At 51.6% G+C, this 27,007-nt stretch overlaps 1 protein-coding gene across 3 annotated transcripts in view; it reads left to right on the top strand.

The window, feature by feature from the left end:
- The window catches only part of FSTL4 (follistatin like 4), a 439,834-nt gene that overhangs the window by 267,541 nt on the left and 145,286 nt on the right, over positions 1 to 27,007 (top strand). For all 3 annotated transcript variants that reach the window (XM_061188168.1, XM_061188169.1, XM_061188167.1), the window contains exons 5-6: positions 22,571 to 22,764; positions 26,246 to 26,369. In XM_061188168.1, the coding sequence (XP_061044151.1) occupies positions 22,571 to 22,764; positions 26,246 to 26,369 (318 nt within the window). The remainder of the gene's footprint in view (positions 1 to 22,570; positions 22,765 to 26,245; positions 26,370 to 27,007) is intronic.

Raw genomic sequence — 27,007 nt, 5'->3', positions numbered from 1 at the left:
TTTCTCCTTCAATTTGTTAATATGGTGTATCACGTTGATTGATTGGCGTATATTGAAGAATCCTTGCATTCCTGGAATAAACCCCACTTGATCATGGTGTATGATTTTTTTAATGTGCTGTTGGATTCTGTTTGCTAGTATTTTGTTGAGGATTTTTGCATCTATGTTCATCAGTGATATTGGCCTGTAGTTTTCTTTCTTTGTGACATCTTTGTCTGGTTTTGGTATCAGGGTGATGGTGGCCTCGTAGAATGAGTTTGGGAGTGTTCCTCCCTCTGCAATATTTTGGAAGAGTTTGAGAAGGATAGGTGTTAGCTCTTCTCTAAATGTTTGATAGAATTCGCCTGTGAAGCCATCTGGTCCTGGGCTTTTGTTTGTTGGAAGATTTTTAATCACAGTTTCAATTTCAGTGCTTGTGATTGGTCTGTTCATATTTTCTATTTCTTCCTGGTTCAGTCTCGGCAGGTTGTGCATTTCTAAGAATCTGTCCATTTCTTCCAGGTTGTCCATTTTATTGGCATAGAGTTGCTTATACTAATCTCTCATGATCCTTTGTATTTCTGCAGTGTCAGTTGTTACTTCTCCTTTTTCATTTCTAATTCTATTGATTTGAGTCTTCTCCGTTTTTTTCTTGATGAGTCTGGCTAATGGTTTATCAATTTTGTTTATCTTACCAAAGAACCAGCTTTTAGTTTTATTGATCTTTGCTATCGTTTCCTTCATTTCTTTTTCATTTATTTCTGATCTGATCTTTATGATTTCTTTCCTTCACCTAACTTTGGGGGTTTTTTGTTCTTCTTTCTCTAATTGCTTTAGGTGTAAAGTTAGGTTGTTTATTTGAGATGTTTCTTGTTTCTTAAGGTAGGATTGTATTGCTATAAACTTCCCTCTTAGAACCGCTTTTGCTGCATCCCATAGGTTTTGGGTCATCGTGTTTTCATTGTTATTTGTTTCTAGGTATTTTTTGATTTCCTCTTTGATTTCTTCAGTGATCTCTTGGTTATTAAGTAGTGTATTGTTTAGCCTCCATGTGTTTGTAATTTTTACAGATTTTTTCCTGTAATTGATATCTAGTCTCATAGCGTTGTGGTCGGAAAAGATACTTGATACGATTTCAATTTTCTTAAATTTACCAAGGCTTGATTTGTGACCCAAGATATGATCCATCCTGGAGAATGTTCTATGAGCACTTGAGAAGAATGTGTATTCTGTTGTTTTTGGATGGAATGTCCCTTAAATATCAATTAAGTCCACCTTGTTTAATGTATCATTTAAAGCTTGTGTTTCCTTATTTATTTTCATTTTGGATGATCTGTCCATTGGTGAAAATGGGGTGTTAACGTCCCCTACTATGATTGTGTTACTGTCGATTTCCCCTTTTATGGTTGTTAGTATTTGCTTTATGTATTGAGGTGCTCCTATGTTGGGTGCAAATTTGTATAATTGTTATATCTTCTTCTTGGATTCATCCGTTGATCATTATGTAGTGTCCTTCTTTGTCTCTTGTAATAGTCTTTGTTTTAAAGTCAATTTTGTCTGATATGAGAATTGCTACTCCAGCTTTCTTTTGATTTCCATTTGCATGGAATATCTTTTTCCATCCCCTCACTTTCAGTCTGTATGTGTCCCTAGGTCTGAAGTGGGTCTCTTGTAGACAGCATATATATGGGTCTTGTTTTTGTATCCATTCAGCCAGTCTGTGTCTTTTGGTGGGAGCATTTAATCCATTTACATTTAAGGTAATTATCGATATGTATGTTCCTATTACCATTTTCTTAATTGTTTTGGGTTTGTTATTTTAGGTCTTTTCCTTCTCTTGTGTTTCCTGCCTAGAGAAGTTCCTTTAGCATTTGTTGTAAAGCTGGTTTGGTGGTGCTGAATTCTCTTAGCTTTTGCTTGTCTGTAAAGGTTTTAATTTCTCCGCCAAATCTGAATGAGATCCTTGCTGGGTAGAGTAATCTTGGTTGTAGGTTTTTGTCCTTCATCATTTTAAATATTTCCTGCCACTCCCTTCTGGCTTGCAGAGTTGCTGCTGAAAGATCAGCTGTTAACCTTATGGGGGTTCCCTTGTGTGTTACTTGTTGTTTTTCCCTTGCTACTTTTAATATTTTTTCTTTGTATTTATTTTTGACAGTTTGATTAATATGTGTCTTGGCATGTTTCTCCTTGGATTTATCCTTTATAGGACTCTCTGTGCTTCCAGGACTTGATTAACTATTTCCTTTCCCATATTAGGGCAGTTTTCAACTATAATCTCTTCAAATATTTTCTCAGTCCCTTTCTTTTTCTCTTCTTCTTCTGGGACCCCTATAATTCGAATGTTGGTGCATTTAATGTTGTCCCAGAGGTCTCTGAGACTGTCCTCAATTCTTTTCATTCTTTTTTCTTCATTCTGCTCTGCAAGAGTTATTTCCACTATTTTATCTTCCAGGTCACTTATCCTTTCTTCTGCCTCAGTTATTCTGCTTTTGATCCCTTCTAGAGAATTTTTAATTTCATTTATCATATTGTTCATCACTGTTTGTTTGCTCTTTAGTTCTTCTAGGTCCTTGTTAAACGTTTCTTGTATTTTCTCCATTCTATTTCCAAGATTTTGGATCATCTTTACTATCATTATTCTGAATTCTTTTTCAGGTAGACTGCCTATTTCCTCTTCATTTATTAGGTCTGGTGGGTTTTTGCCTTGCTCCTTCATCTGCTGTGTGTTTCTCTGTCTTCTCATTTTGCTTAACTTACTGTGTTTGGGGTCTCCTTTTCGCAGGCTGCAGGTTCATATTTCCCATTGTTTTTGGTGTCTGTCCCCAGTGGCTAAGGTTGATTCAGTGGGTTGTGTAGGCTTCCTGGTGGAGGGGACTAGTGCCTGTGTTCTGGTGAATGAGGCTGGATCTTGTCTTTCTGGTGGGCAGGTCCACGTCTGGTGGTGTGTTTTGGGGTGTCTGTGGCCTTATTATGATTTTAGGCAGCCTCTCTGTTAATGGATGGGGTTGTGTTCCTGTCTTGCTAGTTGTTTGGCATAGGGTGTCCAGCACTGTAGCTTGCTGGTCATTGAGTGGAGCTGGGTCTTGGCGTTGAGATGGAGATCTCTGGGAGATTTTCGCCATTTGATATTACATGGAGCTGGGAGGTCTCTTGTGGACCAGTGTCCTGAACTTGGCTCTCCCACCTCAGAGGCACAGCTCTGATGTCTGGCTGGAGCACCAAGAGCCTGTCAACCACACGACTCAGAATAAAAGGGAGGAAAAAAAAGAAAGAAAGAAATAAGGTAAAATAAAATAAAATAAAGTTATTAAAATAAAAAATAATTATTATTTTTAAAAATTTTTAAGTAATTTTAAAAAAAGAAAGAAAGAGAGAAGAGAGCAACCAAACCAAAAAACAAATCCACCAATGATAACAAGTGCTAAAAACTATACTAAAAAAAAAAAAAAAAACAAAAACCGACAGACAGAACCCTAGGACAAATGGTAAAAGCAAAGCTATACAGACAAAATCACACACAGAAGCGTACACATACACACTCACAAAAGGAGAAAAAGGGAAAAATATATATATATATATCGTTGCTCCCAAAGTCCACTTCCTGAATTTGGGATGATTCGTTGTCTATTCAGGTATTCCACAGATGCAGGTACATCAAGTTGATTGTGGAGCTTTAATCCGCTGCTCCTGAGGCTGCTGGGAGAAATTTCCTTTTCTCTTCTCTGTTCGCACAGGTCCTGGGGTTCAGCTTTGGATTGGGCCCCGCCTCTGTGTGTAGGTTGCCTGAGGGCATCTGTTCTTCGCTCAGACAGGACGGGGTTAAAGGAGCAGCTGCTTCGGGGGCTCTGGCTCACTCAGGCGGGGGGACGGGGGAGGGAAGGGTACGGATGCGGGGCGAGCCTTCGGTGGCAGAGGCCAACATCGCATTGCAACAGCCTGAGGCGCGCCGTGCGTTCTCCCAGGGAAGTTGTCCCTGGATCACGGGACTCTGGCAGTGGCGGGCTGCACAGGCTCCTGGGAGGGGAGGTGTGGAGAGTGACCTGTGCTTGCACACAGGCTTCTTGGTGGCGGCAGCAGCAGCCTTAGCGTCTCATGCCCGTCTCTGGGGTCCGCGCTGATAGCCGCGGCTCGCGCCCGTCTCTGGAGCTCGTTTAGGCTGCGCTCTGAATCCCCTCCTCGCGCACCAGGAAACAAAGAGGGAAGAAAAAGTCTCTTGTCTCTTCGGCAGCTCCAGACTTTTTCCCGGACTCCCTCCCGGCTAGCTGTGGCACACTAGCCCCCTTCAGGCTGTGTTCACGTAGCCAACCCCAGTCCTCTCCCTGCGATCCGACCAAAGCCCGAGCCTCAGCTCCCAGCCCCCGCCCACCCCGGCGGGTGAGCAGACAAGCCTCTCGGGCTGGTGAGTGCTGGTCGGCACTGATCCTCTGTGCGGGAATCTCTCCGCTTTGCCCTCCGCACCCCTGTGGCTGCGCTTTCCTCCGTGGCTCCGAAGCTCCCCCCTCCGCCACCCGCAGTCTCCGCGCACGAAGGGGCTTCCTAGTGTGTGGAAACCTTTCCTCCTTCACAGCTCCCTCCCACTGGTGCAGGTCCCGTCCCTATTCTTTTGTCTCTGTTTTTTTCTTTTTTCTTTTGCCCTACCCAGGTACGTGGGGAGCTTCTTGCCTTTTGGGAGGTCTGAGGTCTTCTGCCAGCATTCAGTAGGTGTTCTGTAGGAGTTGTTCCCCATGTAGATGTATTTCTGATGTATTTGTGGGGAGGAAGGTGATCTCCGCGTCTTACTCTTCCACCATCTTGAGGCTCCTCCCCTCATCTCGTTTTAAAGACAGGTAAAATGTGTGCACAAATTGGTTGCACAGGATTCTTTACAGCTCTCTTCTTAGTTGGAAAATGTACCTTTGGCTCTGTCATTTGGGTCACAGGGAGAGAAGTGCCCACCCAGAATGCAAGCATGATTTCCCTGGGTGGGCGGCTTGTGTGCTGAGCTGGTGCAGCTCGTCCGGAGGTGGGGCTGGGCGTGCCCATCCCAGCGCTGCGCTCCTGGAAGGGCAGGCGGGAGGCTCTGGGCCTTGCCGGGAGGACGCTGCCCGGAGTTGAGCACCAGGCCTGCAGCCCCTCACCCCGCCGCCCTGAGTGAGACCTGCCCCAGCGCAGGACGGAAGGATGCAGCACAGTCGTGCTGCTCAGCTTTCCACGTCCTAGGGCTTGGCCTCCTGGAGAGCAGGGCCTGTGCCTTGTCCCCTCTCTGCTCCACTGCCTGGCCCAGCGCTGGCACACCTACACCCCAAGTGCAGCAAGGAGTCAGTGCATGTCTATTGAATGCATGCGGACAGAACCTAAGAGCTGTTCAGGGCTGGCTGTGCTCTTTCCCCACACCCACACCCCTCCCTCCTCCCCAGCTAGACAGCTTCACTGGGGAGGATGGGCTGCCACCTGGGTTTTTGGATTCAGAGCTCTTCACCCAGTGCCCCTTTGGCCTACATTCGTGCTGAGATGTAGAGTTATGGTAAGCCCGGCGGTAATACATGTGCTCGTGAATTCAGATCGGGGGTGAGTGACGAGGTTGCCCACCTGCCAAGCCAGATGTCCAGAATGGTTGTAAACTATCTCCCACTGTGGAGTGAACTGCCCTCCGATCCCCTGGTGTAAATTATCTGAACGTCATGTTGCTTAGGACCAATTAGTCCGTCCCCAGGGATGGAGCATCCCGCATGGGCGTGGTGGGTGCCAGAAGTGCAGAGAGGGCTCACACCCTTCCCACCCCTGTGGCTGCCACTGTGGCACATCAGGCCATCTGCTTGGCAGACGTGCACCATCCACTGGAAAACGAGTGAATGCTGGAAGTCAGGTGCAGGGTCTGGACCTTGGTTGCCACAGAAAAGGGGAGGGGAGCTGGCCAGGGACAGCTTTCCAGGAGGAGACTTGAGCTGTGCCCAGCAGGGCAGGCCAGGGCCTTGGCGGGAGGAGCGTAGGAAGAGGAGGGTGCAGCTGGGCCCGCTGTGCCATCGTCATGGAAAGCGAGTCGGGCACAATTGGACCATGAGGTGAGGTTGCAGAAGGGTCCATCTCCATCCCCTCTGAGCAGGGGACCCTTGATGCCCATTTCTGGGCCGCATGAGCCAAACAGCAGGGCCGTGGAGGTCAGTCCTAGCTGGGCCTGAGTCCTCATTTCAGTCCTCACCAACACGGGAGCCAGTTCTGTGAGAGGTTTCCCAGGCCTTCCCCAAGCCCTGTGCGCTCAGGGCGCTCACTGAGAATAGCCCGACTCCGAAGCAATACCTCTGAGTCAAGAGCCGCCCACTGCCAGCCGGGCCCGTGACGTGAGCCAGAGCTCCACAGGAGGGTGCCTCGGAGCCTTGCCCACAGAGCCCATGAGGGGTTGTCCAGCTGCTGGGCTGAGGTTGGAACAGAGTGCGGGGGTGAGGCCGGGACGCCCCAGACAGTGGGGATCCTGACCTCGGCCTCCTCCATTCCTTCTCCTAAGGCTCCTCTGCAAACCCCACCCCTCTCCCACCCCCTCCGCAGAGACCCAGGCCTGAGACCCTAACAGGGAACACCTCCAGGGAAGGTGGGCATCCCGGCGCTCAGGCTGGTGTGTGGGCCGGAGCCATGCCCGCAGACAGAGCCTGAGGGACCAGGCAGGCGGCTGCTACTCCACATCACAGACCCCCTCCTGTGAAGCCCCGCCTCCGGTCTGCGTACCCAGGCCAGTGCCTGACCAAGGACAAAGACCCTACCCAAGGCAACTGATGTTGAGAACCATCAGGTTGCCTCTTTTAAATAAGCATATTGCAGTATAACACATACAGAAAATGAATAAATCAGAAGTGTACAGCTCAATGAATTTTCACAAAGAACACATCTCCTGACCAGCACCCGGAAGTGCCCCACTATGCTCCATTCAAGTCCCCGTCCAAGTGTCACCCTATTCAGGTTGCCTTTTGAAAGACGAAAAGATGACAAACCAGATCAGGGACAAAAGCCAACACTGTCACTTAGAGGAGGTCCCAGGAAGAGAGGGTATACCGAGAAAGAAATCACAGGCCAGAGGGTTAAGAAAAGCTTCATGGGAGTGTGGAAGAAAGTGATCCAGTGAGTTTGGCAGGCGCAGGCCGACTGTGACGTGTCATTGCACTTAGAACACAAAACAATGGCCTAGGAATTTACTAGTATGGGTTACAATATCAATTCCAAACTCGGGCCCTTTCCAGGCTCTACACCCAAAGGAGGAGAGACTATTGAAGGGAAGCAGTAAAAAGTCTTAGTGGAGTAGAAAATAGAGATCTGTTGGCTCTTCCTGCCACTGCTGATGCCCTGGGACCTGGGTGGGGCCTGGACCTTCTAATGACCCAGAGGTCCGACACAGGGCATTGAAGGCCCCTCCCAGGTCAGGCCGGGTCCAGTTCACTCCACCCTTCCCAAGAGCAGCTCTGAGCCAAGGCTGCTGGCAGAAAAAGGCCAGACCTGCCAGTGTGTTGGTGATAATAAGATTTGCCCAGGAAGAGGCCCTCACGTCTGGGCAAGGTTTCTACATCCTCCTCATGCTACAGAAAATCCCATTCTCTCTCCATCACAGTCTCCTTCATCCTTCCCCACAGGTTTATTTATGTCTCGTGGGGTTTCTTTGCAAGAGCCAGAAGGCTGAAGTTAGAAGAGAAGGGAGGTCAGGCTGGGGCAGGAAAGGCTCCCAAGGGTGTGGGCACAAAATGCCAGGCAGGCAATAGCCCAGCTCCATCACCAACACCCTGGGCCCCAAGACAGACCCCTTAGTGTTCCTTGGCCTCTGTTTCCATGTCAATACAATGAGGAGTCTGGACTACGTCATGCCAAGGCCTTTACCCTCTGCTCTTAGGATCTGCGGCCTATGATTTGTGCTGGGCAGCCTGCGTAGGGGTCTCTAAAAGGCGAACAGGGCTGGGGGACGAGGCTGGGGCTGAGTCGCTGGTACAGGATCAGTGTCAGTGGGCTGCGCCCCTGAATCTGCAGCTGTGTGTGTGCATGTGTGTCTGTCTACACGTATAAGGACTTTTTATCCAGTGTCCTCTGTGCACCTGGCCCTGGGTGGCATGCTGAGGGCCTACAAAAAAATGAAAGAGCGTCTCATCCCCACGCTCTTGAAAATCTCACCAGGACACTATACTCATTAAACAGCACCATTAGCGGGAAAAACACAAATCAAGGCAAGAGTAGGATAAGCTTATTTGATCGATGGCTCCCATTTTTACTAGGGGCCATTAGCATCATTAAGTGGTGGGTTTTGAGCCTCAGCAGGTGGTTTCTCAGATTTGCCCTTCTCCATGGAAAGTTCTTTGTGAAATTTTTACCCACCTTTTTCAAAGCCCAACTCAAAAGAAGGCAGGTGAGCATCCCCTGAGGCTGAGGCACAGCGCGCTAGTCCTGTGTCACATGCAGGCTGCACCCCATCCGCAGGGATGCACACAGGGCACCTGCCACAACCTCAGGTGTGAAGAGCATTGAGCTGTGGGGCACTGGCCCCCCCTTGGTCCACCCCCAGGTGTGCGCCGGGCTGTATACACCGTCCTTGGGAGAATCCTGGAGGGGCCCTGTCACGCCCATCTCCTGTGGGTGCTGAGCCCTCTTAAAACTCCTGAATCCATTTTCGTCCCAGATAAGGCAACGAGGAGGCCATTCTTGGGACGGGAGACCTTATGATTAAGGAGAGCGAGGGACAGGCCAAGCAATTTCCCAGCGTGTGAATCTAATGAGAGTCAGCGCATCGGCAAATCCCACAGCGGTGTTTGGGAAGCGAACAGAGCAGACGGTGATGCGGCTGAGCTGTGTCTGGAATAACTCAATTTGCTGGAGGGGAGGGGCTTTCTGAGCAGCAGAGGAGCCGTACCCCGACCTCCTCTTCAGTCCCACTGCCCCCCTCCTTCACTGTCAGCCCCCCGCTCCTTGTTGCCAGGCTCTGGGTCTGGACACGGAGCCAGGACCGCTGTGGCCAGCCCGTCAGCTCAGACACATCCGGCCTGGAGCTGACTTTCACGGAGACAAGAGTTTCTGGGGCTCTCTCCGCAGGCTGCCTGCATTTTGTTAGGTTTCCAGTGTGGATAATCCCCAGAACAGAGGTGTAGATGCATAGAGGGAGAGACTTCTATTTCTTCTCCGGCAGCTCAAGCACGGGAAATACTCCAAAGCTATCCCCGAAAAGCTGTTGTTCTCTCTCAGAGTTGTTATGGAGTTTTGTTTTCCTTTGTTTTGACCTGGGATTTACTGTCCATCATACAAGTCAGAGAGGTTCAGATAAATCTTCAAACCTCAAGAAACTTCTCCAAGTCATCTCGGGTCTAAAAACCTCTGTTCAGGTAATTCTGTCTGAAATGCCATTTCCTGCCAAGGGCACATAAAGACATGAATCCCCAGCTTAGAGCAGACCCTGGCTTCTGAGAACATTCTCAGGCAGTTTTCCTCTAATACTTTTCCTTCTAAAGTAAATGTCCCCACGAGCCCAGCTAAGCTTCTGCTGGGGGAAAGGGGGACCCCATCCCGTCTGGGCAGTTCTTTCCTGGAGACCCTAGTTCAATGGCATTGATTTGAGTCCACGCACCCCGCATGCCAGAGAAGGAGCGTCTCTGCTTGCTGTCTTAAAAGCCAGTGGCTCTCTGGCTTACTCAGAAGCTGAGGATTACTGCATCTGAGCAAACACCCCCAGACAACACGGAGGAGAGAAAAACACCACGGGCCACGCCAGGCGTGTGAGACATGGGCTCAGAATACTCCCCATCCCGGTCTCTTCACCTGTGGGCCCAGAGTGCACAGTCCCTGCCCAGGGGGCGTCCCAGAAGAAAAGAGCCAGGAAAGAGCCCAGTTCTGGAGAAAGGGGGAGGGAGGCAGGTCCCTGCCCCCTGGTGGTGCCCATGCGGGGCCCCTCGTCCCCGGCGGGGTGGGCACAGAGATGAAGCCCGGTCCTTGGGGGCTGCTGCTAGCCTCCTTCCTAGGGCCAGACAGCTCCACAGCCCAAGGTGTGGCCCTGCACCCTCTGCCTCCCTGTGCTTGGCCTTTGCAGGCTGGGCTTGCACACAGGTACACGTGTACACGGCATAGCCATGGGGCTGCACGCACACACTCAGGTACACTCCTGCACTGTTCCCACTGTCCTTTAAAATCCCAGAACCAAGGAGTGTCAAAAGAAGTAAGGCCACTACCTCACAGCCATTAGGATGGCTACTAACAGTAAAACAGAAAATAATAAATGTTCGCAAGGATGTGGAGAAATTAGAACCCTTGGGAACTGGTAGTGGGAATGTCAAATGGTGCAGCTGCTGTGGAAAACAGTATGGAGGTCCCTCAAAAAATTTAAAATACAACTACCATATGATCCAGCAATTCTACTTCTGGAATCATATCCAAATTCCACTTCTGAGTGTTTATGCAAAAGAATTGAAAGCAGGGTCTTGAAGAGACATTTATACACCCATGTTCATAGCAGCATTATTCGCAGTAGCTAAAACCGGGAAGCAAGTCAGTGTCCATCAACCAATGAATGGATAAGCAAAATGTGGTGTATACGTACAATGGAATATATTCAGCCTTAAAAGGAAGGAAATTCTGACACATGCTACAACATGGATGAATCTTGAGGACATTACGTGAAGTGAAAGAAGCCAGTCACAAAAAGACAAGTACTGTATGATTCCACTTATTTGAGATACTCAGAGGAGTCGAAGTCATAGAGACAGAAAAAAGAATGGTGGTTGCAGGGGCTGAGGGAGGAGGAATGGGAGACTGTTGTTTAATGGGAACAAAGTTTCAGTTTTACATATAGAAAGAGTTTTGGGGATGGGTGGTGGTGAGAGTCGCACAATATTCTGAATATCACCGAGCTGTACACTTAAAAATGGTTAAAATGGTAAATTTTATACTATGTGTGTCTTACCACAATAAAAAAGTTGGGGGAAAAAATCAGATTTTAGGTGTTCACATAGATGACTTGCCTTTAACCCTGTCAGACCCAAAGCCACCTTTTCACAGCAAGTATTCTGTAACATCCCTGTATTATCTTGAATGAATGTGTGTCTTAACCAAACCTGGGATATAAAGGAGAAATACAAGAAAAGTCGTGGGCATACAACATGCCTTTCAGTATGTAACTGGACACCAGCTACACACACCAACTCACAGTGGTCAGACATCAGCCCTGGCACGTGGCTCCTGCGAACACCACGGCTGCAGATGGAGCCTGTGACGGGCGTGTTAGGTTGACAGTTTGAGTACTCAAGTGACATTGTGTGTAGAGGGGTGATTCTCCAAAATAGTGGACAATCTGTGATAAAGTTGTAAACCAAATTTACAATGTACAGCATAGGTGCCTCCTTGGAAAATCCTTGCCAAACCCTGGCGGGGGGGAATACTTTTTGTGTAACACCATGTTAGGTGTTAGGTACTAGTAATCGGAGAATAGTAACTGGATCTTTCACTCCATGACTGTCCACTGTGACATTTGAAAAATTGTACAAGATGCCAGCCCAGCAAATGTTTGTTGGGCAGGACTGTGCTACAGAGAGCAGGATCCCTAAGGTCCCTGCCCCCCCATTAAGTGCTACTAGGGCCCCCACCAATCATCGTGATAACCAGAAACACCCACATGGAATTCCAAAATGCATCCTGGGAACAGCACTGCCCTTCTTGAGATCGTGTATAGAGTGCCTCTCCCGTGTTGTGACTCCACACGGAGCAAAGTGTGCACTTTGCCTGGATGTAAGCCTCACTCTGGCACCAGGAGCCCTTGTCCCCGCCACTCACTGAGCCCACGGCAGCCTCAGACCCTACCACGTCTCTGGGCGAGGTCCCCCTCAGCTCAGTGGCCACTCAGAGACCACGGCATAGAGAAATGCAGATCAAAACTACAATGCGATATCATCTCACCCCAGTCAGAATGGCCATCATTAAAATCTACAAACAATAAATGCTGGAGAGGATGTGGCGAAAAGGGAACCCTCCTACGCTGTAGGTGGGAATGTAAATTGATACAGCCACTATGGAGAACAGTATGGAGGTTCCTTAAAAAACTAAAAATAGAACTACCATATGACCCAGCAATCCCACTACTGGGCATATACCCTGAGAAAACCATAATTCAAAAAGAGTCATGTACCACAATGTTCATTGCAGCTCTATTTACAATATAGCCAGGACATGGAAGCAACCTAAGTGTCCATCAACAGATGAATGGATAAAGAAGATGTGGCACATATATACAGTGGAATATTACTCAGCCATAAAAAGAAACGAAATTGAGTTATGTGTAGTGAGGTGGATGGACCTAGAGTCTGTCATACAGAGTGAAGTAAGTCAGAAAGAGAAAAACAAATACCGTATGCTAACACGTATATACGGAATCTAAAAAAAAAAAAAAAATGGTCATGAAGAACCTAGGGGCAAGACGGGAATAAAGACACAGACCTACTAGAGAATGGACTTGAGGACACGGGGAGTGGGAAGGGTAAGCTGGGACAAAGTGAGAGAGTGGTAGTGTATATATGGACATATATACACTACCAAATGTAAAATTGATAGCTAGTGGGAAGCAGCCGCATAGCACAGGGAGATCAACTTGGTGCTTTGTGACCACCTAGAGGGGTGGGATAGGGAGGGTGGGAGGGAGGGAGACGCAAGAGGGAAGAGATATGGGGATATATGTATATGTATAACTGCTTTGTTATAAAGCAGAAACTAACACACCATTGTAAAGCAATTATACTCCAATAAAAATGTTAAAAAAAAATTTAAAAAAACACGGCGGCCGTAAGCTCAAAGCAGTAACATTTTCTGGACAATCTGACCCCTGAGGAACTAAACTTTTGCAGCCTCAGTAGCAGGACCCTGCCCTTTGGTTAGGTGTTTGGGAAGCCTCCCAGCAATTCTCAGGAACAAAATTGATGGAATCACAGTAAGTGGGCTGATGCCCGCTCTCTTCCCCGTCACGCACTCCAGCTTCCCCACTGCTGGCCGTCCTCTGGTCCGGCACTACTGCTTCTCCTCTTGATGTGGGTGAGGGCAGGTTGGGATCAGGCAGGGGCCTGAGCTTCCAGGCTGGAAAGTGGGGGAGTGGAGTCTGTAAGGAGTCAGTGCCCTCCTTCTAGAAAGAATGACTCACTTGGTAGGGAACCTAGTTGTGTGAGGTTCCCACGAACACAAGAGTAAAAACTAAAGTTCTTAATGCCAGGAGGGCTTTAGCATTTATTCATGTTTTCAAACATTACTCTTTCACTCTGGGCCCACCTGATAGACGTGTCAATCAACCATAAAAAGTGTATGTGGCTCCCTCTCCTAGGAATCCAACAAATTTTGCTTTCTCTAATAGGAATAGAAGAGAGGACTGTAAATGTCAAAGAGCAGATTGTATGGGAACATCAATTGAACCAGGCACTGATGAGCAAATGTACCATTTGTCCAGCAAAGCTCTGGGTGGTTTTGTTAATTTAAATTACCTGATACTGGGGCGAAAACTGAGATGAGGTTTTGTCCGCAAACTCAGGTGCCAGTGGAGGTGTTTACTTCCACCCAGCATCCGAGCAGCCTTGACCAGCTCTGGTGCAGCAGCTGGGGAAGAAGGTGCGTGGTCTGCGTGGCATGTGTGTTGGGCCAAGCAGGGCAGGAGGCCACGTGGAGCCTTAGATGTGCAGGTCCTGTTGTGGGCCCAAAGTGGGTCCTGTACCTTCTACCCAGAACATTCCAAAGAAGCTGGGGTGACAAATAGCACAGTCCAGGGAAAAAAGCAGAGGATGCTGAGGAAGGGCAGTTGGCCAGCCTGAGGCTAGGCCCTCTTTGGGGTCTGGGCCGATGAGGGGCTGCTAATGAATGAGTGGTGGGCCTGCCGTTGGTTCTGGGGTTGAGACTAGTGCGTGAGGAGGGGAGCCAGCTGGAGCCCAGAGTGATGGTATGGTGGGAGGCTGGCCGAGCACCCCGAACCAAGGGCAGGCAGCAACTCGCCGGCGCCCTCGTGGCCCGTGACAGCGTCCACTGCAGTCGCCACGGCCGGTTCTCTAAGAGACTGAAGACACTCACGCAGGAGATGCAAAGGTGTTGGAGCACAGTCTCGGAGGAGACGGGCAGAGACGAAGACAGGAAGAGAGTGTGTGGCTTGGAGCAGACAGAGCATCTCCTTAGAGCCGGGCCTTGGGAGAAAAGTCAGATCTGAAGAGAGGGCCTTCCAGGAAGGGGCACCTGGAAGCAAATCTGCAGGCCGCTTTCTGGCAGGTAGTGGGCGTAGCCAGGAATCGCAGCTCAGGCCACGGCGCAAACACCTCCACAGGGGGCCTGAGTGTGGCAGTAGTGACCCATCTGCGCAGAAGTTACGGGCCCCAGGGGACAGCCAGCAGGGAGTCACCAGGTGGAGTGACTTTGAGTACAACTGTTTGTGTCTGTTTGGGGATTGTGAGGAGGCCGTATCGTGTGTGCTTAACAAGCTCCAGCAATTTTCAGACTTTTGTGGCTTGGTCAACACCATCAGTAAAAGTACATCGTATTAGTGAAAACATATCCTAAAGATAAACCCATTGGTTTTGACATTTATTGTTAATTGAATTGTCCCAGAAATGGCAGCAGAAAGATTGTTAACGTTCATGCATTTACATCAAGTTAAACATCTGTTCCTCTTAAACTAAACTCCAGTAAAGTTATGGCGGCTCATAAATTAGACCAGGAAGTAAAATGCTTCTTGCTCTTTGCACAGCTTAGCGGTTTCAAAATAGACTTCCGAATGACACATTGCAACGGAGGCCCATGTAACACAACCATGTTCAGCTGTGATGTTGGTGCCAGACGATTAAGCTGAGTTTTTGCTTTGGTGGTGAAGATCCCAGCTTTGCCTGCAGCAGTGACATTACTTATCAGGCCATCTGGGGACAATGTGAGAACCTGCTGGTGTTTGGGTGGGGCTCGGGGCAGAGCCTACCCATGAGCGGACCCAACAGCCGCCAAGAGGTTGTGGCCACATCCAGTCTCTCCCCTGGACCCTTCTGGGGGTTCGCCCAGGTGAGGGTCTCTGGATCTGAGCCTAGGGGCTGGGCCACCCTGCCAGGTCGAGGACGACTGGAGTTCAGAGGGTGTGGCTCGAGGGCATGGCTGGCTGCTGTGTGGCTTCTGGAGGGATGGCCTGTGTGCGGCTCGGGAAGGGAGCTGCCCTCCCCCTACAAGTGGGCATCTCAGAGCACGAGCCACCGGCCCCCACCCAGCGCTTCCTTCCCTCCCATCCTCCTGCTCCTTAGCTCACACCCATGCCCAAATGGGATGGCTTCTGCTAACGGCAGAGGAGTTCTTCATGATATCAAGTAACCTCTGTCCTGCAGTTCCCTCTCTCATAAATTTGGGGTTTGCAGGGGACTTCTGAAGTGCAGGGCTGCCCTGGTGAGAGAAGAGCCAGCACCCTGGAGGCCGCTGGGGGCTGGGGTCTTCACAGGGACCTCAGGATCCCCCTCACCCCGACCCCCCAATTCTGCCTGTGTATAAAGCTCTCCCTGGGAGCTCGGAGGGTCCCCAGGGTCAGCTTTGTGCACAGTTACTGATTAGAGCCCTGGTATGAGACCAGGCCTTTCCTGAAGTTGTGCGGTGGCCAAATTCACCCTCAGGCCTCCCCACCTGGGTTGCTGCTCCAAGCCTAGCCCCCTCCTCCCCGCCTGGCCTTTTCACAGGGCTGCCCAGGGTGTCCTGACCAGCGGTGGCAGAACCAGAGGACAGACCCTCTCATCCTCCTTCTCTCCAGAGGCAGGTCCCAAAGAGCCATGTGTGTCCCCACAGGGGCTCAGAGGAGACATCTTCCATGTGACCCAGTGTCCAGCAGGGCAGCATCCCCTCTGTGGCTCACCACCACCACTCCCAGCCCGGCCATGCTCAACTCTGTGGGGCCCTGTCACACGTTTTGGGGTGCCCCTACTAGCGAGGTAGGGCCCATGCCCCCGGCAGTGAGCACAGCTACACGTACCACAAGTGCATCTCACGCCCCCCTCCAACCAGGAACGGATATGATGGGTGATGACATGGCCCCCAGCCCTCTCCGGAGTTGCAGACCTCAGTCACTCTGGCTCAGGGTGGCCGGGATCGTGCCCTCCTCAGGGCAGGGCTGTAGCGGCTCTCCACCAAGATTCCACCTTCGCCCAGTCAGCAGGCATTTAATGAGCACCTTCTGCAGGCAGGCGCGTGGGCCAGGTGCTGGCGTCACACCTGCAACAAGGCAGGGCCCTGGCCTCCAGGGGCTCCCATCTGCCGGGGCAGCCTGACACCAACAGTGTATGAATAACAGAGAGTGAAGCCTGGGGAAAGGGCAACGACAGAGCAGACGGGGGGCGGGGCTGATGTCGGAGAGGGTGGCAGGCAGAAACGGCCCCTCTCCAGTCTCCCGCACCACCTCCCTTCCTGGTGCCACGGGTCTCCAGCCCACCCCGTCTCCTGCTCCAGGCCACCCCGGCATCTGGGACCTGGGCCTGTCTGGGGCCTCGCCCACGTGGCCTGTCTCCTTCTCGGTTAGAATCAGAGCGTCCTGCCGCCTGGCTGTTGCCTCCCACCTCGCCCACCCTGTGCAGCCCCCCTTCCTCATCTCGGGAGCCACCAGCCCCTCCCACACTGGGGACCGGAAGCTTTGCCTACCGCAGAGTGAAGACCGCCCCTTTGAGGCCCAGGCTGGCAGGGGCGCATGTGGCCGATACAATATTCTCAGTGTCTCCCTTGCTTCCCTTTGTTTTGCAATAGAAAGCGTGCCTTTGATAGACGTTTAATTCCAGAAGCTGCTACCTGCTTCCTATCTCTCTTTGCTCAAAACATTAAATGCGGACGTGCCTGTGCTCCTGCTATAATAATCGCCCTCGGAGTGGAAGGACTGTGACTGGAATGGGAGAACATTAGAATCTTCCAAGAGGGACAATTATTGAGGGAACTAGATTAATGAGGTGTCATAACAACTTAGCCAGATCTGCGGCTGACCTTTCTCGTGGAGAACGGGCTTGATAAATGTACTTCATTACCAAGTTCTGACATGAAAATAGGATCACACTCTGGGCTCCTCAGCAGGCTGATCAATATTTTATCTGCCAAAACAGGCCCGATCTGTGAGCAGGAGGGGCCCCGCGCACACATGCTGGCAGGAAGCCCGAGGCCAGTGCTGGGGGCTGGCTGAGAGGGGCCAGCGCTGTGGCACAGGGGGCACCCCAGCCAGCGGAGGATGGCTGGGCCCTTCCAAGGGCCTGTTGGGGATTCTCATCACTGCCAGGCTGGCCGGGACACAAGCCTCCCTCCCTGAAAGGCCCTAGAGCAGAAATGTTCATGGGGAGGGGAAGGGAGGGAAGAAATCTTCACTGATTTTGTGGCCACCTGTGCCAGGCGCTGGGCATCAGTGAAGGGGACAAAGACAAATGCACCAGGCCCCAGCTCACATAGGGCATTGAGCCCATTTCATGCAGAGAAATGGAGAGGAGAGGAGAAAGCACGCAAGAAGGCACCCAGTAGGCCAACATCGGCTGCGATCAGGCACAGTGAGCTTATGGGTCTGGAGGGGTCTTCCCTGGGACTCTCCAAGCCTCACTAAAAGGCTTTGACCTAGCCTAAGTCACCAAAGAGACCCCAAAATCCCCGTATTATAATGACACAAATTTTTCTTTTCCTTGAAAACACCAAGACACAGAGGAAACACTTAAATGACTTTCCAAGCATGTACAAATTATGTTAGTCTGCCTACTCATGAAGCAGGTCCCCTAAGGTCCCAGCTGGGCAGCTCCAGGTGAGCTCATTCAAGGCACAGACCTCAACATCATATACAAACATCCTCCTCTCCAGAGTCCTCTCTGGAAGTCCCACCCTCCCTGGATCAATAGTGAGGAAGTTGACCGTACTGCAGGCTAGGCCACAGAGGCCCAGGCTCAGGGTTCCCAGGACAGGCTGGGCATGGCCATTCTCACCATCATCACGGTCAGCCCCCGCGGGGGCACCAGGGAGGGGTTTTGTGGTCCCCAAGCCTCTGCTGTATCCCCTCCAGGGACCTTCCCTCCAAAGGGGCAGGGTCTGTCCCTGGGACCCAGGCCCACCCCAGACATGAGGGGCACAGAGAATTACGAAGCTGGGGGTGCTACTTTAGATTGGGTGATGTTTCTGCAGTGGCCAATATACAGTGAAGAGTAAGCCGGGCAGAGGTTTGGGTAAAGAACATTGGAGGAATATCCCATTGTATGTATGTACCACATCTTCTTTATCCATTCGTCTGTCAATGGGCACTTAGGTTGCTTCCATGACCTGGCTATTGTAAATAGTACTGCAATGAACATTGGGGTGCATGTGTCTTTTGGAATTATAGTTTTCTCAGGGTATATGCCCAGTAGTGGGATTGCTGGGTCATATGGTAATTCTATATTTCATTTTTTAAGGAAACTCCGTACTGTTCTCCGTAGTGGCTGTGTCAATTAACATTCCCACCAACAGTGCAGGAGGGTTCCCTTTTCTCCACACCCTCTCCAGCATTTATTGTTTGTAGATTTTCTGAGACATGGATGGACCTAGAGACTCATACAGAGTGAAGTAAGTCAGAAAGAGAAAAACAAATATCGTATATTCACGCATGTATGTGGAACCTAGAAAAATGGTACAGATGAACCGGTTTGCAGGGCAGAAATAGAGACACAGATGTAGAGAACAAACGTATGGACACCAAGGGGGGAAAGTGGCGGGGGGTGGGTGGGTGGTGGTGTGATGAATTGGGCGATTGGGATTGACATGTATACACTGATGTGTATAAAATAGATAACTAACAAAAACCTGCTGTATAAAGAAAAATAAAAGAACATTGGAGGGAGCAGTAAACACCAACTCCAAGCAGCACATTCGTGTGGCAGGTGCTATTAAGATTGTTTCTCCCTCCACACCCCTACCTCTTCAAGTCCCCGGTGGACTTGCCTGGTGGGCGGGCAGCGATGACCCGCATGATACTGAGAAAGACCCAACCCTTGGGTATTGAAGCTCTTGCCCAAATTGAGTAAGGGAAGAGGAAGATCTGAAAACAGAGGCTCTGTGGGCCGGGCCTCGGGCCCCGTGCAACACACAAGGCCAGCCAGGGCTCCACTAGTTTGGCTCACAGTCAGGGTCACCTGTGCAGAGGGCCTGGCTTCACCTCTGGCCAGCCTCTGGGAAGGGGATTATGCGTAACTTATTTTCTTTCTTTATACTCATCTGCACTTTCCAAGTGTTTTGTTGTTGTTGTTTTGATGGACGTGTGTTTCTTTTACAATAAGACAAAGGTTTAAAGCTGGCAGCAGGGTGGGAACCTTTAGCTAAAGATCAGGTCTGGCAGATTCACAGACACCCGCGCTCCACCTTGGTGAGCTGTCCCGTCTGACCCCACAGTGTGACCAGGGGGGCTGTGAATGAAAGAAATAAACCTGGGACTTGGTAAACTCATCCTGGAAACCAAAAGGGAAGGCTTTTGAGAGGGCAGTCCTTGCTGGAGATGAAGCGTCAGAAGTCTTGAAAGAGGTTGAATTTTGGAATCTGAAGTGACACCATTAGGATGTCTTTCCTCTGATGCTCATGGTCCCCCAGAGCTATAGGGATATTAGAGGAGCTCAGGAACATTGGGCCAGTGATTGAATTATTCCAGGTTGAAACTCATGTAAAGTGCAACTGCTCCTGGGACTTCAAATCGTCTTCCAGGAGCAGCTCAATTTATCTCAGGACCCCCATGCCCAGCAGCAGCCAGGCACAATGAGGCCCTCAGTAAAGGCAAGAAGGACACGGGAAGTTTGGCAAAGTGTAATCTGCAGGGCTTGGCATCCTATGCCAGCTCCACACTTCCCTCCAGCCTTGTCTGTGCCCCCATCCCTGCCTCACTCCCGCTCAGCCACACCAGCTTCCTCTGGGCTCCGGACACACTGTGCCGCCAGCTCCTGCACCTGCAATCCCTGTGACCTGGCATTACCTTCCCTCTGCCTCCTTTGCCCACAGATCCCTCACCCTGCAGGTCCCGTCCTTAGGGAGACTTCCTTCACCCCGGCCTCGTTAGCTCTCCCTCCATAGGCACCCTTGATGCCCAGGATGGGAAGCTCCATCGTATCCTCAAAGTGCCGCCCAGCTTCGGGCACAGAGTTTGTGAGTAAATGCTGGTAAAAGGATGGGAAGGGCATGGCTGGCATGAGCCCTAGCAGGAGGCCAGACCAGGAGCTCAGGGAGCTGGCCCTGGAGACTGGGGGCAACCACCTCTTTCCCCCAAGTTGATTTCTAGACACGTACATACCTCCCTGACCAGGAGTCAAGTGCTGGGCAGCTGCCAGGGTGGGGAAGCCACTGTGAACTCACAGTGAACCGTAGGGATGTGATAAGAGGGTAAGAGCCTGGGGAGGTTGCTGCAGCCCACCTGACAGAACCCACCTTGAAGGTTTCCCTGGCCGGCCAGAGTGGGAGGTGCTGTCTAGCTTCGGACCCCTGGCCTAGGGCAGCAGGCAGCTCAGAGGAGATCTGTGCCCCACCAGGGTCTGTGAGGAAGATTGGAGGGTTGGGAGGACCTGCAAGGATGAGACATCTCTGCCCATCTGACCTGGCCTGGCCCATCCTTCAGGTGGCCCTGCTGTAGTGTGTTTTTTTAGGAGACTAACTGTACGCTAGCATTTCTGAGTCGAGCCTCCTATCAACCCCATATCCATCTGCTGTGTACACTAGCTTCCCAGCATCTGGGCATGAATGCCTGTCCACAGGAAAGCCTGACAGGCCCTCCGGTGCAGGTTCCTGCAGATCCCCCCACAGAGACTTCCACTGCCATCTCCACCAAAGCTTCTCTCTCCACTCAGATACCGCATCCAGCTTCCATCCATTTGCCAGGACTAGTTTCACCCTCCTGGAGGCTGGAGGCCAGGATTTGGGCAAAGCTCTTCCTCTACTTTCCCCAGACTGACCTTTGTCCAGGCTCAGGAAGCAGAGCCCAGCAGGCCGCCACGTCTTCCCCTGGGCGGGAGTGTGTGGTCATGGGACACGGCCACAATTTGCAACGCCGTACAGACTTGAGAATCGGGTTTGCCAACCAGGGGCCCTACGAGCTCCCAGGAATGGATACCCTACAAGGCCAAAGAGGGGTGGGTAAGCTGTTCTTGTCAGAGCATAGAAACTCCCAGAGAGCAAATAGATTTGATTATATTGAACACAGCAATTGATTTTTTTCTAAATAAACATGCAGGAGGAGATGGTAACAGGCGTCTGTTTCTGGCAAGAATCAATTGACCCCAAATTGGAAGAAAATCTAGAAACACAAACAAGCACAAGAGAAAGTGATTGGACCGTCCAGGCTTGTCTAGGGAGGCAGGGAGAGAAACAGACAGACTTCCCCACCAGCACTCTCCCCACCAAGCCCTTCCCCTGTTTGTTGCTCTTCAGCGAATGCGGTTCCAGTAATGACAAGGGGGAGAGTAGCTATCATTTTATGAGCCCTTACTTGGTGCCAAGCCACTGCTGTGCCTTTTATGTGCGTATCTTATTTAACCCTGCTAACAGCCCTATGTGGGAGGCACTGCTCTCCCCACTTCACAGATGAAATCACTGAGGCACCTTGTGCAAGGTACACACTCAGGCAGCCACAGAGCTGGGACTCAAACCCGGTGGACTCCAGATCCAGTGCTCTCCAGCAGCCCTGAGCTAGGACCTGGTGCCCTAAACTGGCCTTGGGATTAAGGGGAAGAGCCCCAGGCCCCAGACACTCCCTTCCCAGCAGGGCACTGGCTTCAACCTGGACTGGATGAGGAGGAACGCACACCCATGTTCCAGGGCTCAGCAGAGCCAGGTGCTGGAGTACATATTCCATCCCGGGAGGTGGGGAAGTGGGGCCAGAGAGGCTCTCCCGCTCGCTAACAGCCCAGCAGCCTCCACTCACGGTGCAGCCCTGTGCGGGGAGCATCCTCATGGCCTGTTGCCAGCGAGATAAACTATGTCATGTCACAGTGCATCACAGGCCTCATTTGCCAAAACACCGTGTGGTTCGGATGCTGTGGACCAAGCATGGCCATGATAAAAGGCCTAAGAGCAATGGGCTGTGCGCTTTGGTTTTAATTTTGTAAAAGCTGCCTTTTGTTTCTTGGTCGTAGACCTGTGTACTCATGTTCATTTTGAAGTAATCCAGCTCTGGGAGTGTACCTAATTAACTTAAGCAGGGCGTATTAGTCCTGTTAACTGGAACTCGCTTATCTATAAGGCCAAGGATTCCAAAGCAGCCTTTAAGATAGGATTAAGGCAAAGATGAGCTATTACAAAATGGAATCGGGGCGGCTTTCCTAAAGCCGCTGTGGGGCTGTGCTGGGACTTCCCCTGGACGAATCTCCCCATTCCGTCTGGCAGTCACTCTGTGTCTGGCTGTAGTAGGTGCTCAATAAACATTTGCGAGATGAACAAACAGGCTCCTTCCAGCGTTTGCATCATGTGTAGCATGTATCCAGTGCTCAATAAATATTTATGGGATGGACTGGTGGACAGACGGACGAATAGGTCTCATGTACTCCGGTAACACCCTGCACTGCACATAGTGAATGCCCAGTAACTGCCGATGGGTGGGGTGGATGGGGGTCTTCTCGAGACCGGGGGAGGAGTCTGGCTGCAATAACCCCGTCTTCTCTTCCAGGTAACCCATGCACCATGGCCGACTACGCCCGCCTGAAGAAGGCCCTTCTGGCGCTGCAGACCCGCCTGCAGCCACAACTTGAAGGGGACAGCAGACAAGACCCTGTTTCCCAGAAGCGGCTCCTGGTGGAATCTCTGTTTAAGGACTTGGATGTAGACGGGGATGGCCACCTCAGCCGCTCTGAACTGACCCAGGTGGGTATGGCATTTGGTGAAATTGCATTACGGAGGAATCCAGTTTTCCATTCCGCGTGTGAAGGAAGAGAACCGGGAGATCCACGTGGGGAGAGTCATTTGTAACCGTCTCTGTAATGGGATGCCGAGGAGGCCTTGCTCCTGCAAGAGAAAGCCATCTCCTGGGAGTCGGAGAGCTTGTGTTTAACACCTCTTGAGAATATCTGACAAACAGAACGATGTCAGTGTCTCCTTCCCACCAACCACCTTCAGCCAATATTTACAAACAAGCTCTGAGGCCCTCTCAGCTAGCTGGCGAAACACACACTGCACACCGGCTGGGCTCTGAGGTTTTCATTAGGAAATAAGTCTTTTCTTCCTGAGTCCTTTGCTTTCCTCAGCAGGAAGGTTCAAAGGAAGCAGGTTTGGTTCCCCCCAGACACTTTTGGAGCTGTAACCTGGGTGTCCCCACGTCCTCTCCACTAGGACCTCGCCCTTTGCAGTATCCAGGAATCAGTAGCCCGCACCCCAGCCTGCTGGCTTGCAGGAAGCCCTGTGGCCACCCGCAAACACTGCTCTTCCCTTTGAGAAAACACTCGGACGGGGCCTCCCTCCCAGACACAGCACACGTGTCCCTTTGTCCAGCTACAAGGTGGTACAAGGGCCTGGAGCATCTGCAGCAAAAAGAAGCGAGGAAGGAGCAACCTAGGGCACCAGGCAGGCCAGCTGCAGGGTGGGCCTGTTGGGTGCTGGTGGCAGAAAGGCAGGCTGGGTGGGCCCGAGGGCCTGAGTGCCTGCTCCTACTCTGCTGGTTTGCCTCTGAGGGCCTGGGGCCCTGGAGCCACACCAGGGGCAAAGATATGGAGGGAGGATGAGGTCAGGAAGGGTGGGAGGGCCTAGCAGCTCTGCCCCAGAGACCACAGAGGGCCCCCCACCAGAGGACAGGTGATAGGATGAGTCCCCACCTTTGATGCTTCTTTAAAGAAATCCTTCACAAGGCACAGCAATGACCTCATCAAAGCTGTGACCAGGTCACCAGGAAGGACCAGGCTAGGGAGGGTCCTGACATTTACGGAACACCCACTGTGGGCTCGGCACTAAGCAAGGCCCTTTACTTGTGATGTACCTAATACAGATGTGTTCCTCACTCGGAGGTAGAATAGCTACGAACGCAGACTTCACGGTCAGACTGCCTGAGTTCAGGTACAGCTCCAGCATTTACAGGGACCTAGTGGGTCTAGGCAGACAACTTCCCCTCTCCGTGCCTCGTTTCTCGTCTGTGACTGTTGCAGGGTCATCAGGAGGGTTAGATGAGCTAAGACATGTGAAGTTCTCAGCCTAGTGCCCAGCACACGGCACATTCTCAGTAAGTGACAGCCGTCAGCATCACTTCGTCATCATCACCTTTATTGTTGTTATTATTTCCTCCTTAAACCTTTCAGCCACCCTTTGCTGTGTGGTAGGTGCTAGTGTTATCCTCACTTCCCAAGTATTTTTAGATGAGGAAGCAGCTCCAAGAAATTAAAAGACTTGCCTGCAGAGTGTGTACTACCTAGAACATGGTAAACTAAGACGAAACCCGGGGGCCGGGGGTGGGGGGGGGGGAGGTGAGTGGACCTGCTCTCCTCACGGTACAGGGGGCTCCCTGGGAGGAGGGCTTCCACCACAGGCTCCACCTGATCCTCTCCAAGTCTGTGGGGATGACGGGTGCCCATAAAATCTGAGTACAGAGCAGTTATCCAGACGCTTCCCCACGCAGGGTCCCCTTCTCAAGTCCAGCCAGTCCAGAGCCTGCTTCCGGGGAGTGTGTTGGGAAACACAGATCCTAAGGCGTTTGCAGATCCCGCCCCGCTCACCCATACCTGGCAGCATGCGCAAGTCCATCCACGGCCCGCACCCCGGGAGGCCTCCCAGGCACATGCCAGCCTGCATGTCACCACTTCCAGCAACACTCAGCCCCCAGCTATGGCTAAGAGCCCAAGGGGCAGGGCCAGGGACCCACAGGTGACCCACGCCGCTCTGGGGAGAGCCCAGGTCCTGTTAGTTACGGTTACCTGTGAGAAGAGCCATCTGGCGATTCGATTCCCCGCAACACAGGCTGTGCGGGGAGCCCGGAGGGCAGGCGTTTTCTCCTTATTTAACAGAGGCAGCTGTGGGCTCTTGGTGCCCCAGGCCGACGTGGCTCCCGGTAGCTGCCAGGTAAACAGAACCTTCCTGGGCGCATTGCTCTAACCTGGCAGAGACATGCCCCGAGGCACCTGAAGCCATTAACAAGCATGGTAATTGGACTATGATTTCCTCTTTAAAATTTAATGTGTTTAAAGTCCATTTCATAAATCTGCCGAGCAGGGGCCAGCTAAAATGGGCCTTTCCTTGACACTGAATCAGAGGCGTCAGGGAAAAACTTGTCAGTCCTATGAAAAGTTAATCAATTTCCAATACAGAAATAGGCAAAGGGAAATTTCCATCTTTGGAAGATTGATTTCGGGCGTGACGGTTGATCACCCTTTTATCGAACACTCTTACTTGCTGGGTGAAGGGTCATTTTTTTAACGTTATCACATTAAATTGCCTTTAACATAGCAGGCCCAGCTGAGACTGTTAAATAAAGAGGAAATGCCTCTGTTCCCCTCTCCCCGCAAAAATAAAATCATTTTCTTTCTTCTGAGATTTCCTTCTGAGCATTTTCCTTGCAAGACTCTAGTTCCAGACACACATGCCAAAAGGTGACTGGTCATGCTGGGGAGACCTCTGCCCTGTGGCCCAGGTCACATCCAGAGAGGAGTTCACAGGGCCCCCCCCCCACCCCGTCGTCCCCGCGACAGAATCCTAAGGGTAGTGGTTTGTGTTCCTGGCAGGACAGGACAGGCAGAGACGGGGGCCCAAGCCTAGGTCAGTAGAATGGCAGTTTCCCCTTCCCGGGGGGAGTGCTGTGGCTAGGACGTGCTGCCCTGAGATTGGAGTGGGCTGGTGGAGGCAGGGAGGGGAACACTGATGGAGCAGTGACCTTCTATGTAGAGCTATGTAGAGCTGGGAGCCACTGAGTTCGGCCACTGTTTGCTGGGCTTATCTGATCAGGCCCCTTCTCTTCCCTGTTTCCCCATCTACAACATGAAGGGGTAGATCAGGTGACCACAGGATCCTTCCCACCTCAGACTGTCTGGGGTCTGTTTGCCCAGGCAGGGAGAAGACAGACCTGAATGCTAATCCTGAGTCGGCCCCAATCACTGTGTGACCTTGGGCAAGTCCCTTCCCTCTCTGAGCCTCAGTTTTCTCATGTATAAAATGAGACGATCAAACAAGACAATACCAAAGATCCTCATGGCCCACCGAGCTGTCGCTGGAGTCCCCACACGAACACACACACACACACACACACACCCACCCACCCACCCAGGCCGGTGAGCACAGCCCCACGCACTTGGCCTGAGCCATTTTCCAGCAGTGCCCACAGCTCTGAACTCACTCCCGGTTCTAGCCTCGCCCCCTTTCTCACCTGCAGCACGTGCTGAAGGAGCAGGCCCTGGAAGAGGACTTCCTGGGGTGCTCACCAGGCGACCTCCTCCGATTTGATGACTACAACAGTGACGGCTTCCTGACCCTCCATGAGTTCTACACAGCCTTCCGTAAGTCAGGCCCCAGTCGGGGCTCGCAGTGGGCAGACAGACATTCCTGCACCAAGATGGTGTCAGGGGCCTGGAGTCTGTCCTTGGTTGTTTCCAAGATTGGCTTCTCCTATAGGTGAAAGCAGTTGAATTTGTTTTGCAACAAGCCTGAGCTTCAAGGGAAGAGTAAGGAGGGTAGGGGTTGGGGGGGACTCGCTCTGCTCCTTTTGGATAAAGTTTCTTCGCGCTGTTGCTATTGTTGGAGGGACCCGGGACTGCGACGTGAGCACGGGTAGGAGGGCACTGCCTCACATCGCTAGGGGATTCTGTGACTGCACGTGGCAGGAGCAGATGTTAGGGTTCTCCCCAGGCGGTGGCCTGGCCCCGTCAGGGAACCCTACCTGGGGGTAAATCCTGCAGGAGGGTGCTGGAGGCTTGGCCAGGCAGGAGAGGGAGCAGTCACTGTGAAGGATGATGAAGAGCAAGGGTCCTGGCTAATGAGAGGCAGGGGAATCCCTGGAGAAGAGGAGACAGGGGGTGCTCTACCTGAAAACAGCAGAGGTGCCCGGAATGGACCCTCTGTGCGGTCGCTGGTACATACGGCGAGTGGGTAGGGCAGCTGAAGGACGCAGGTCTTCTCCCTGAGGTGCTGCCCCAAG

Source organism: Eubalaena glacialis, chromosome 4, assembly GCF_028564815.1.
Source record: "Eubalaena glacialis isolate mEubGla1 chromosome 4, mEubGla1.1.hap2.+ XY, whole genome shotgun sequence".
Taxonomy (NCBI): Eukaryota; Metazoa; Chordata; class Mammalia; order Artiodactyla; family Balaenidae; genus Eubalaena; species Eubalaena glacialis.
This window is presented reverse-complemented; position numbering and strand designations above follow the sequence as displayed.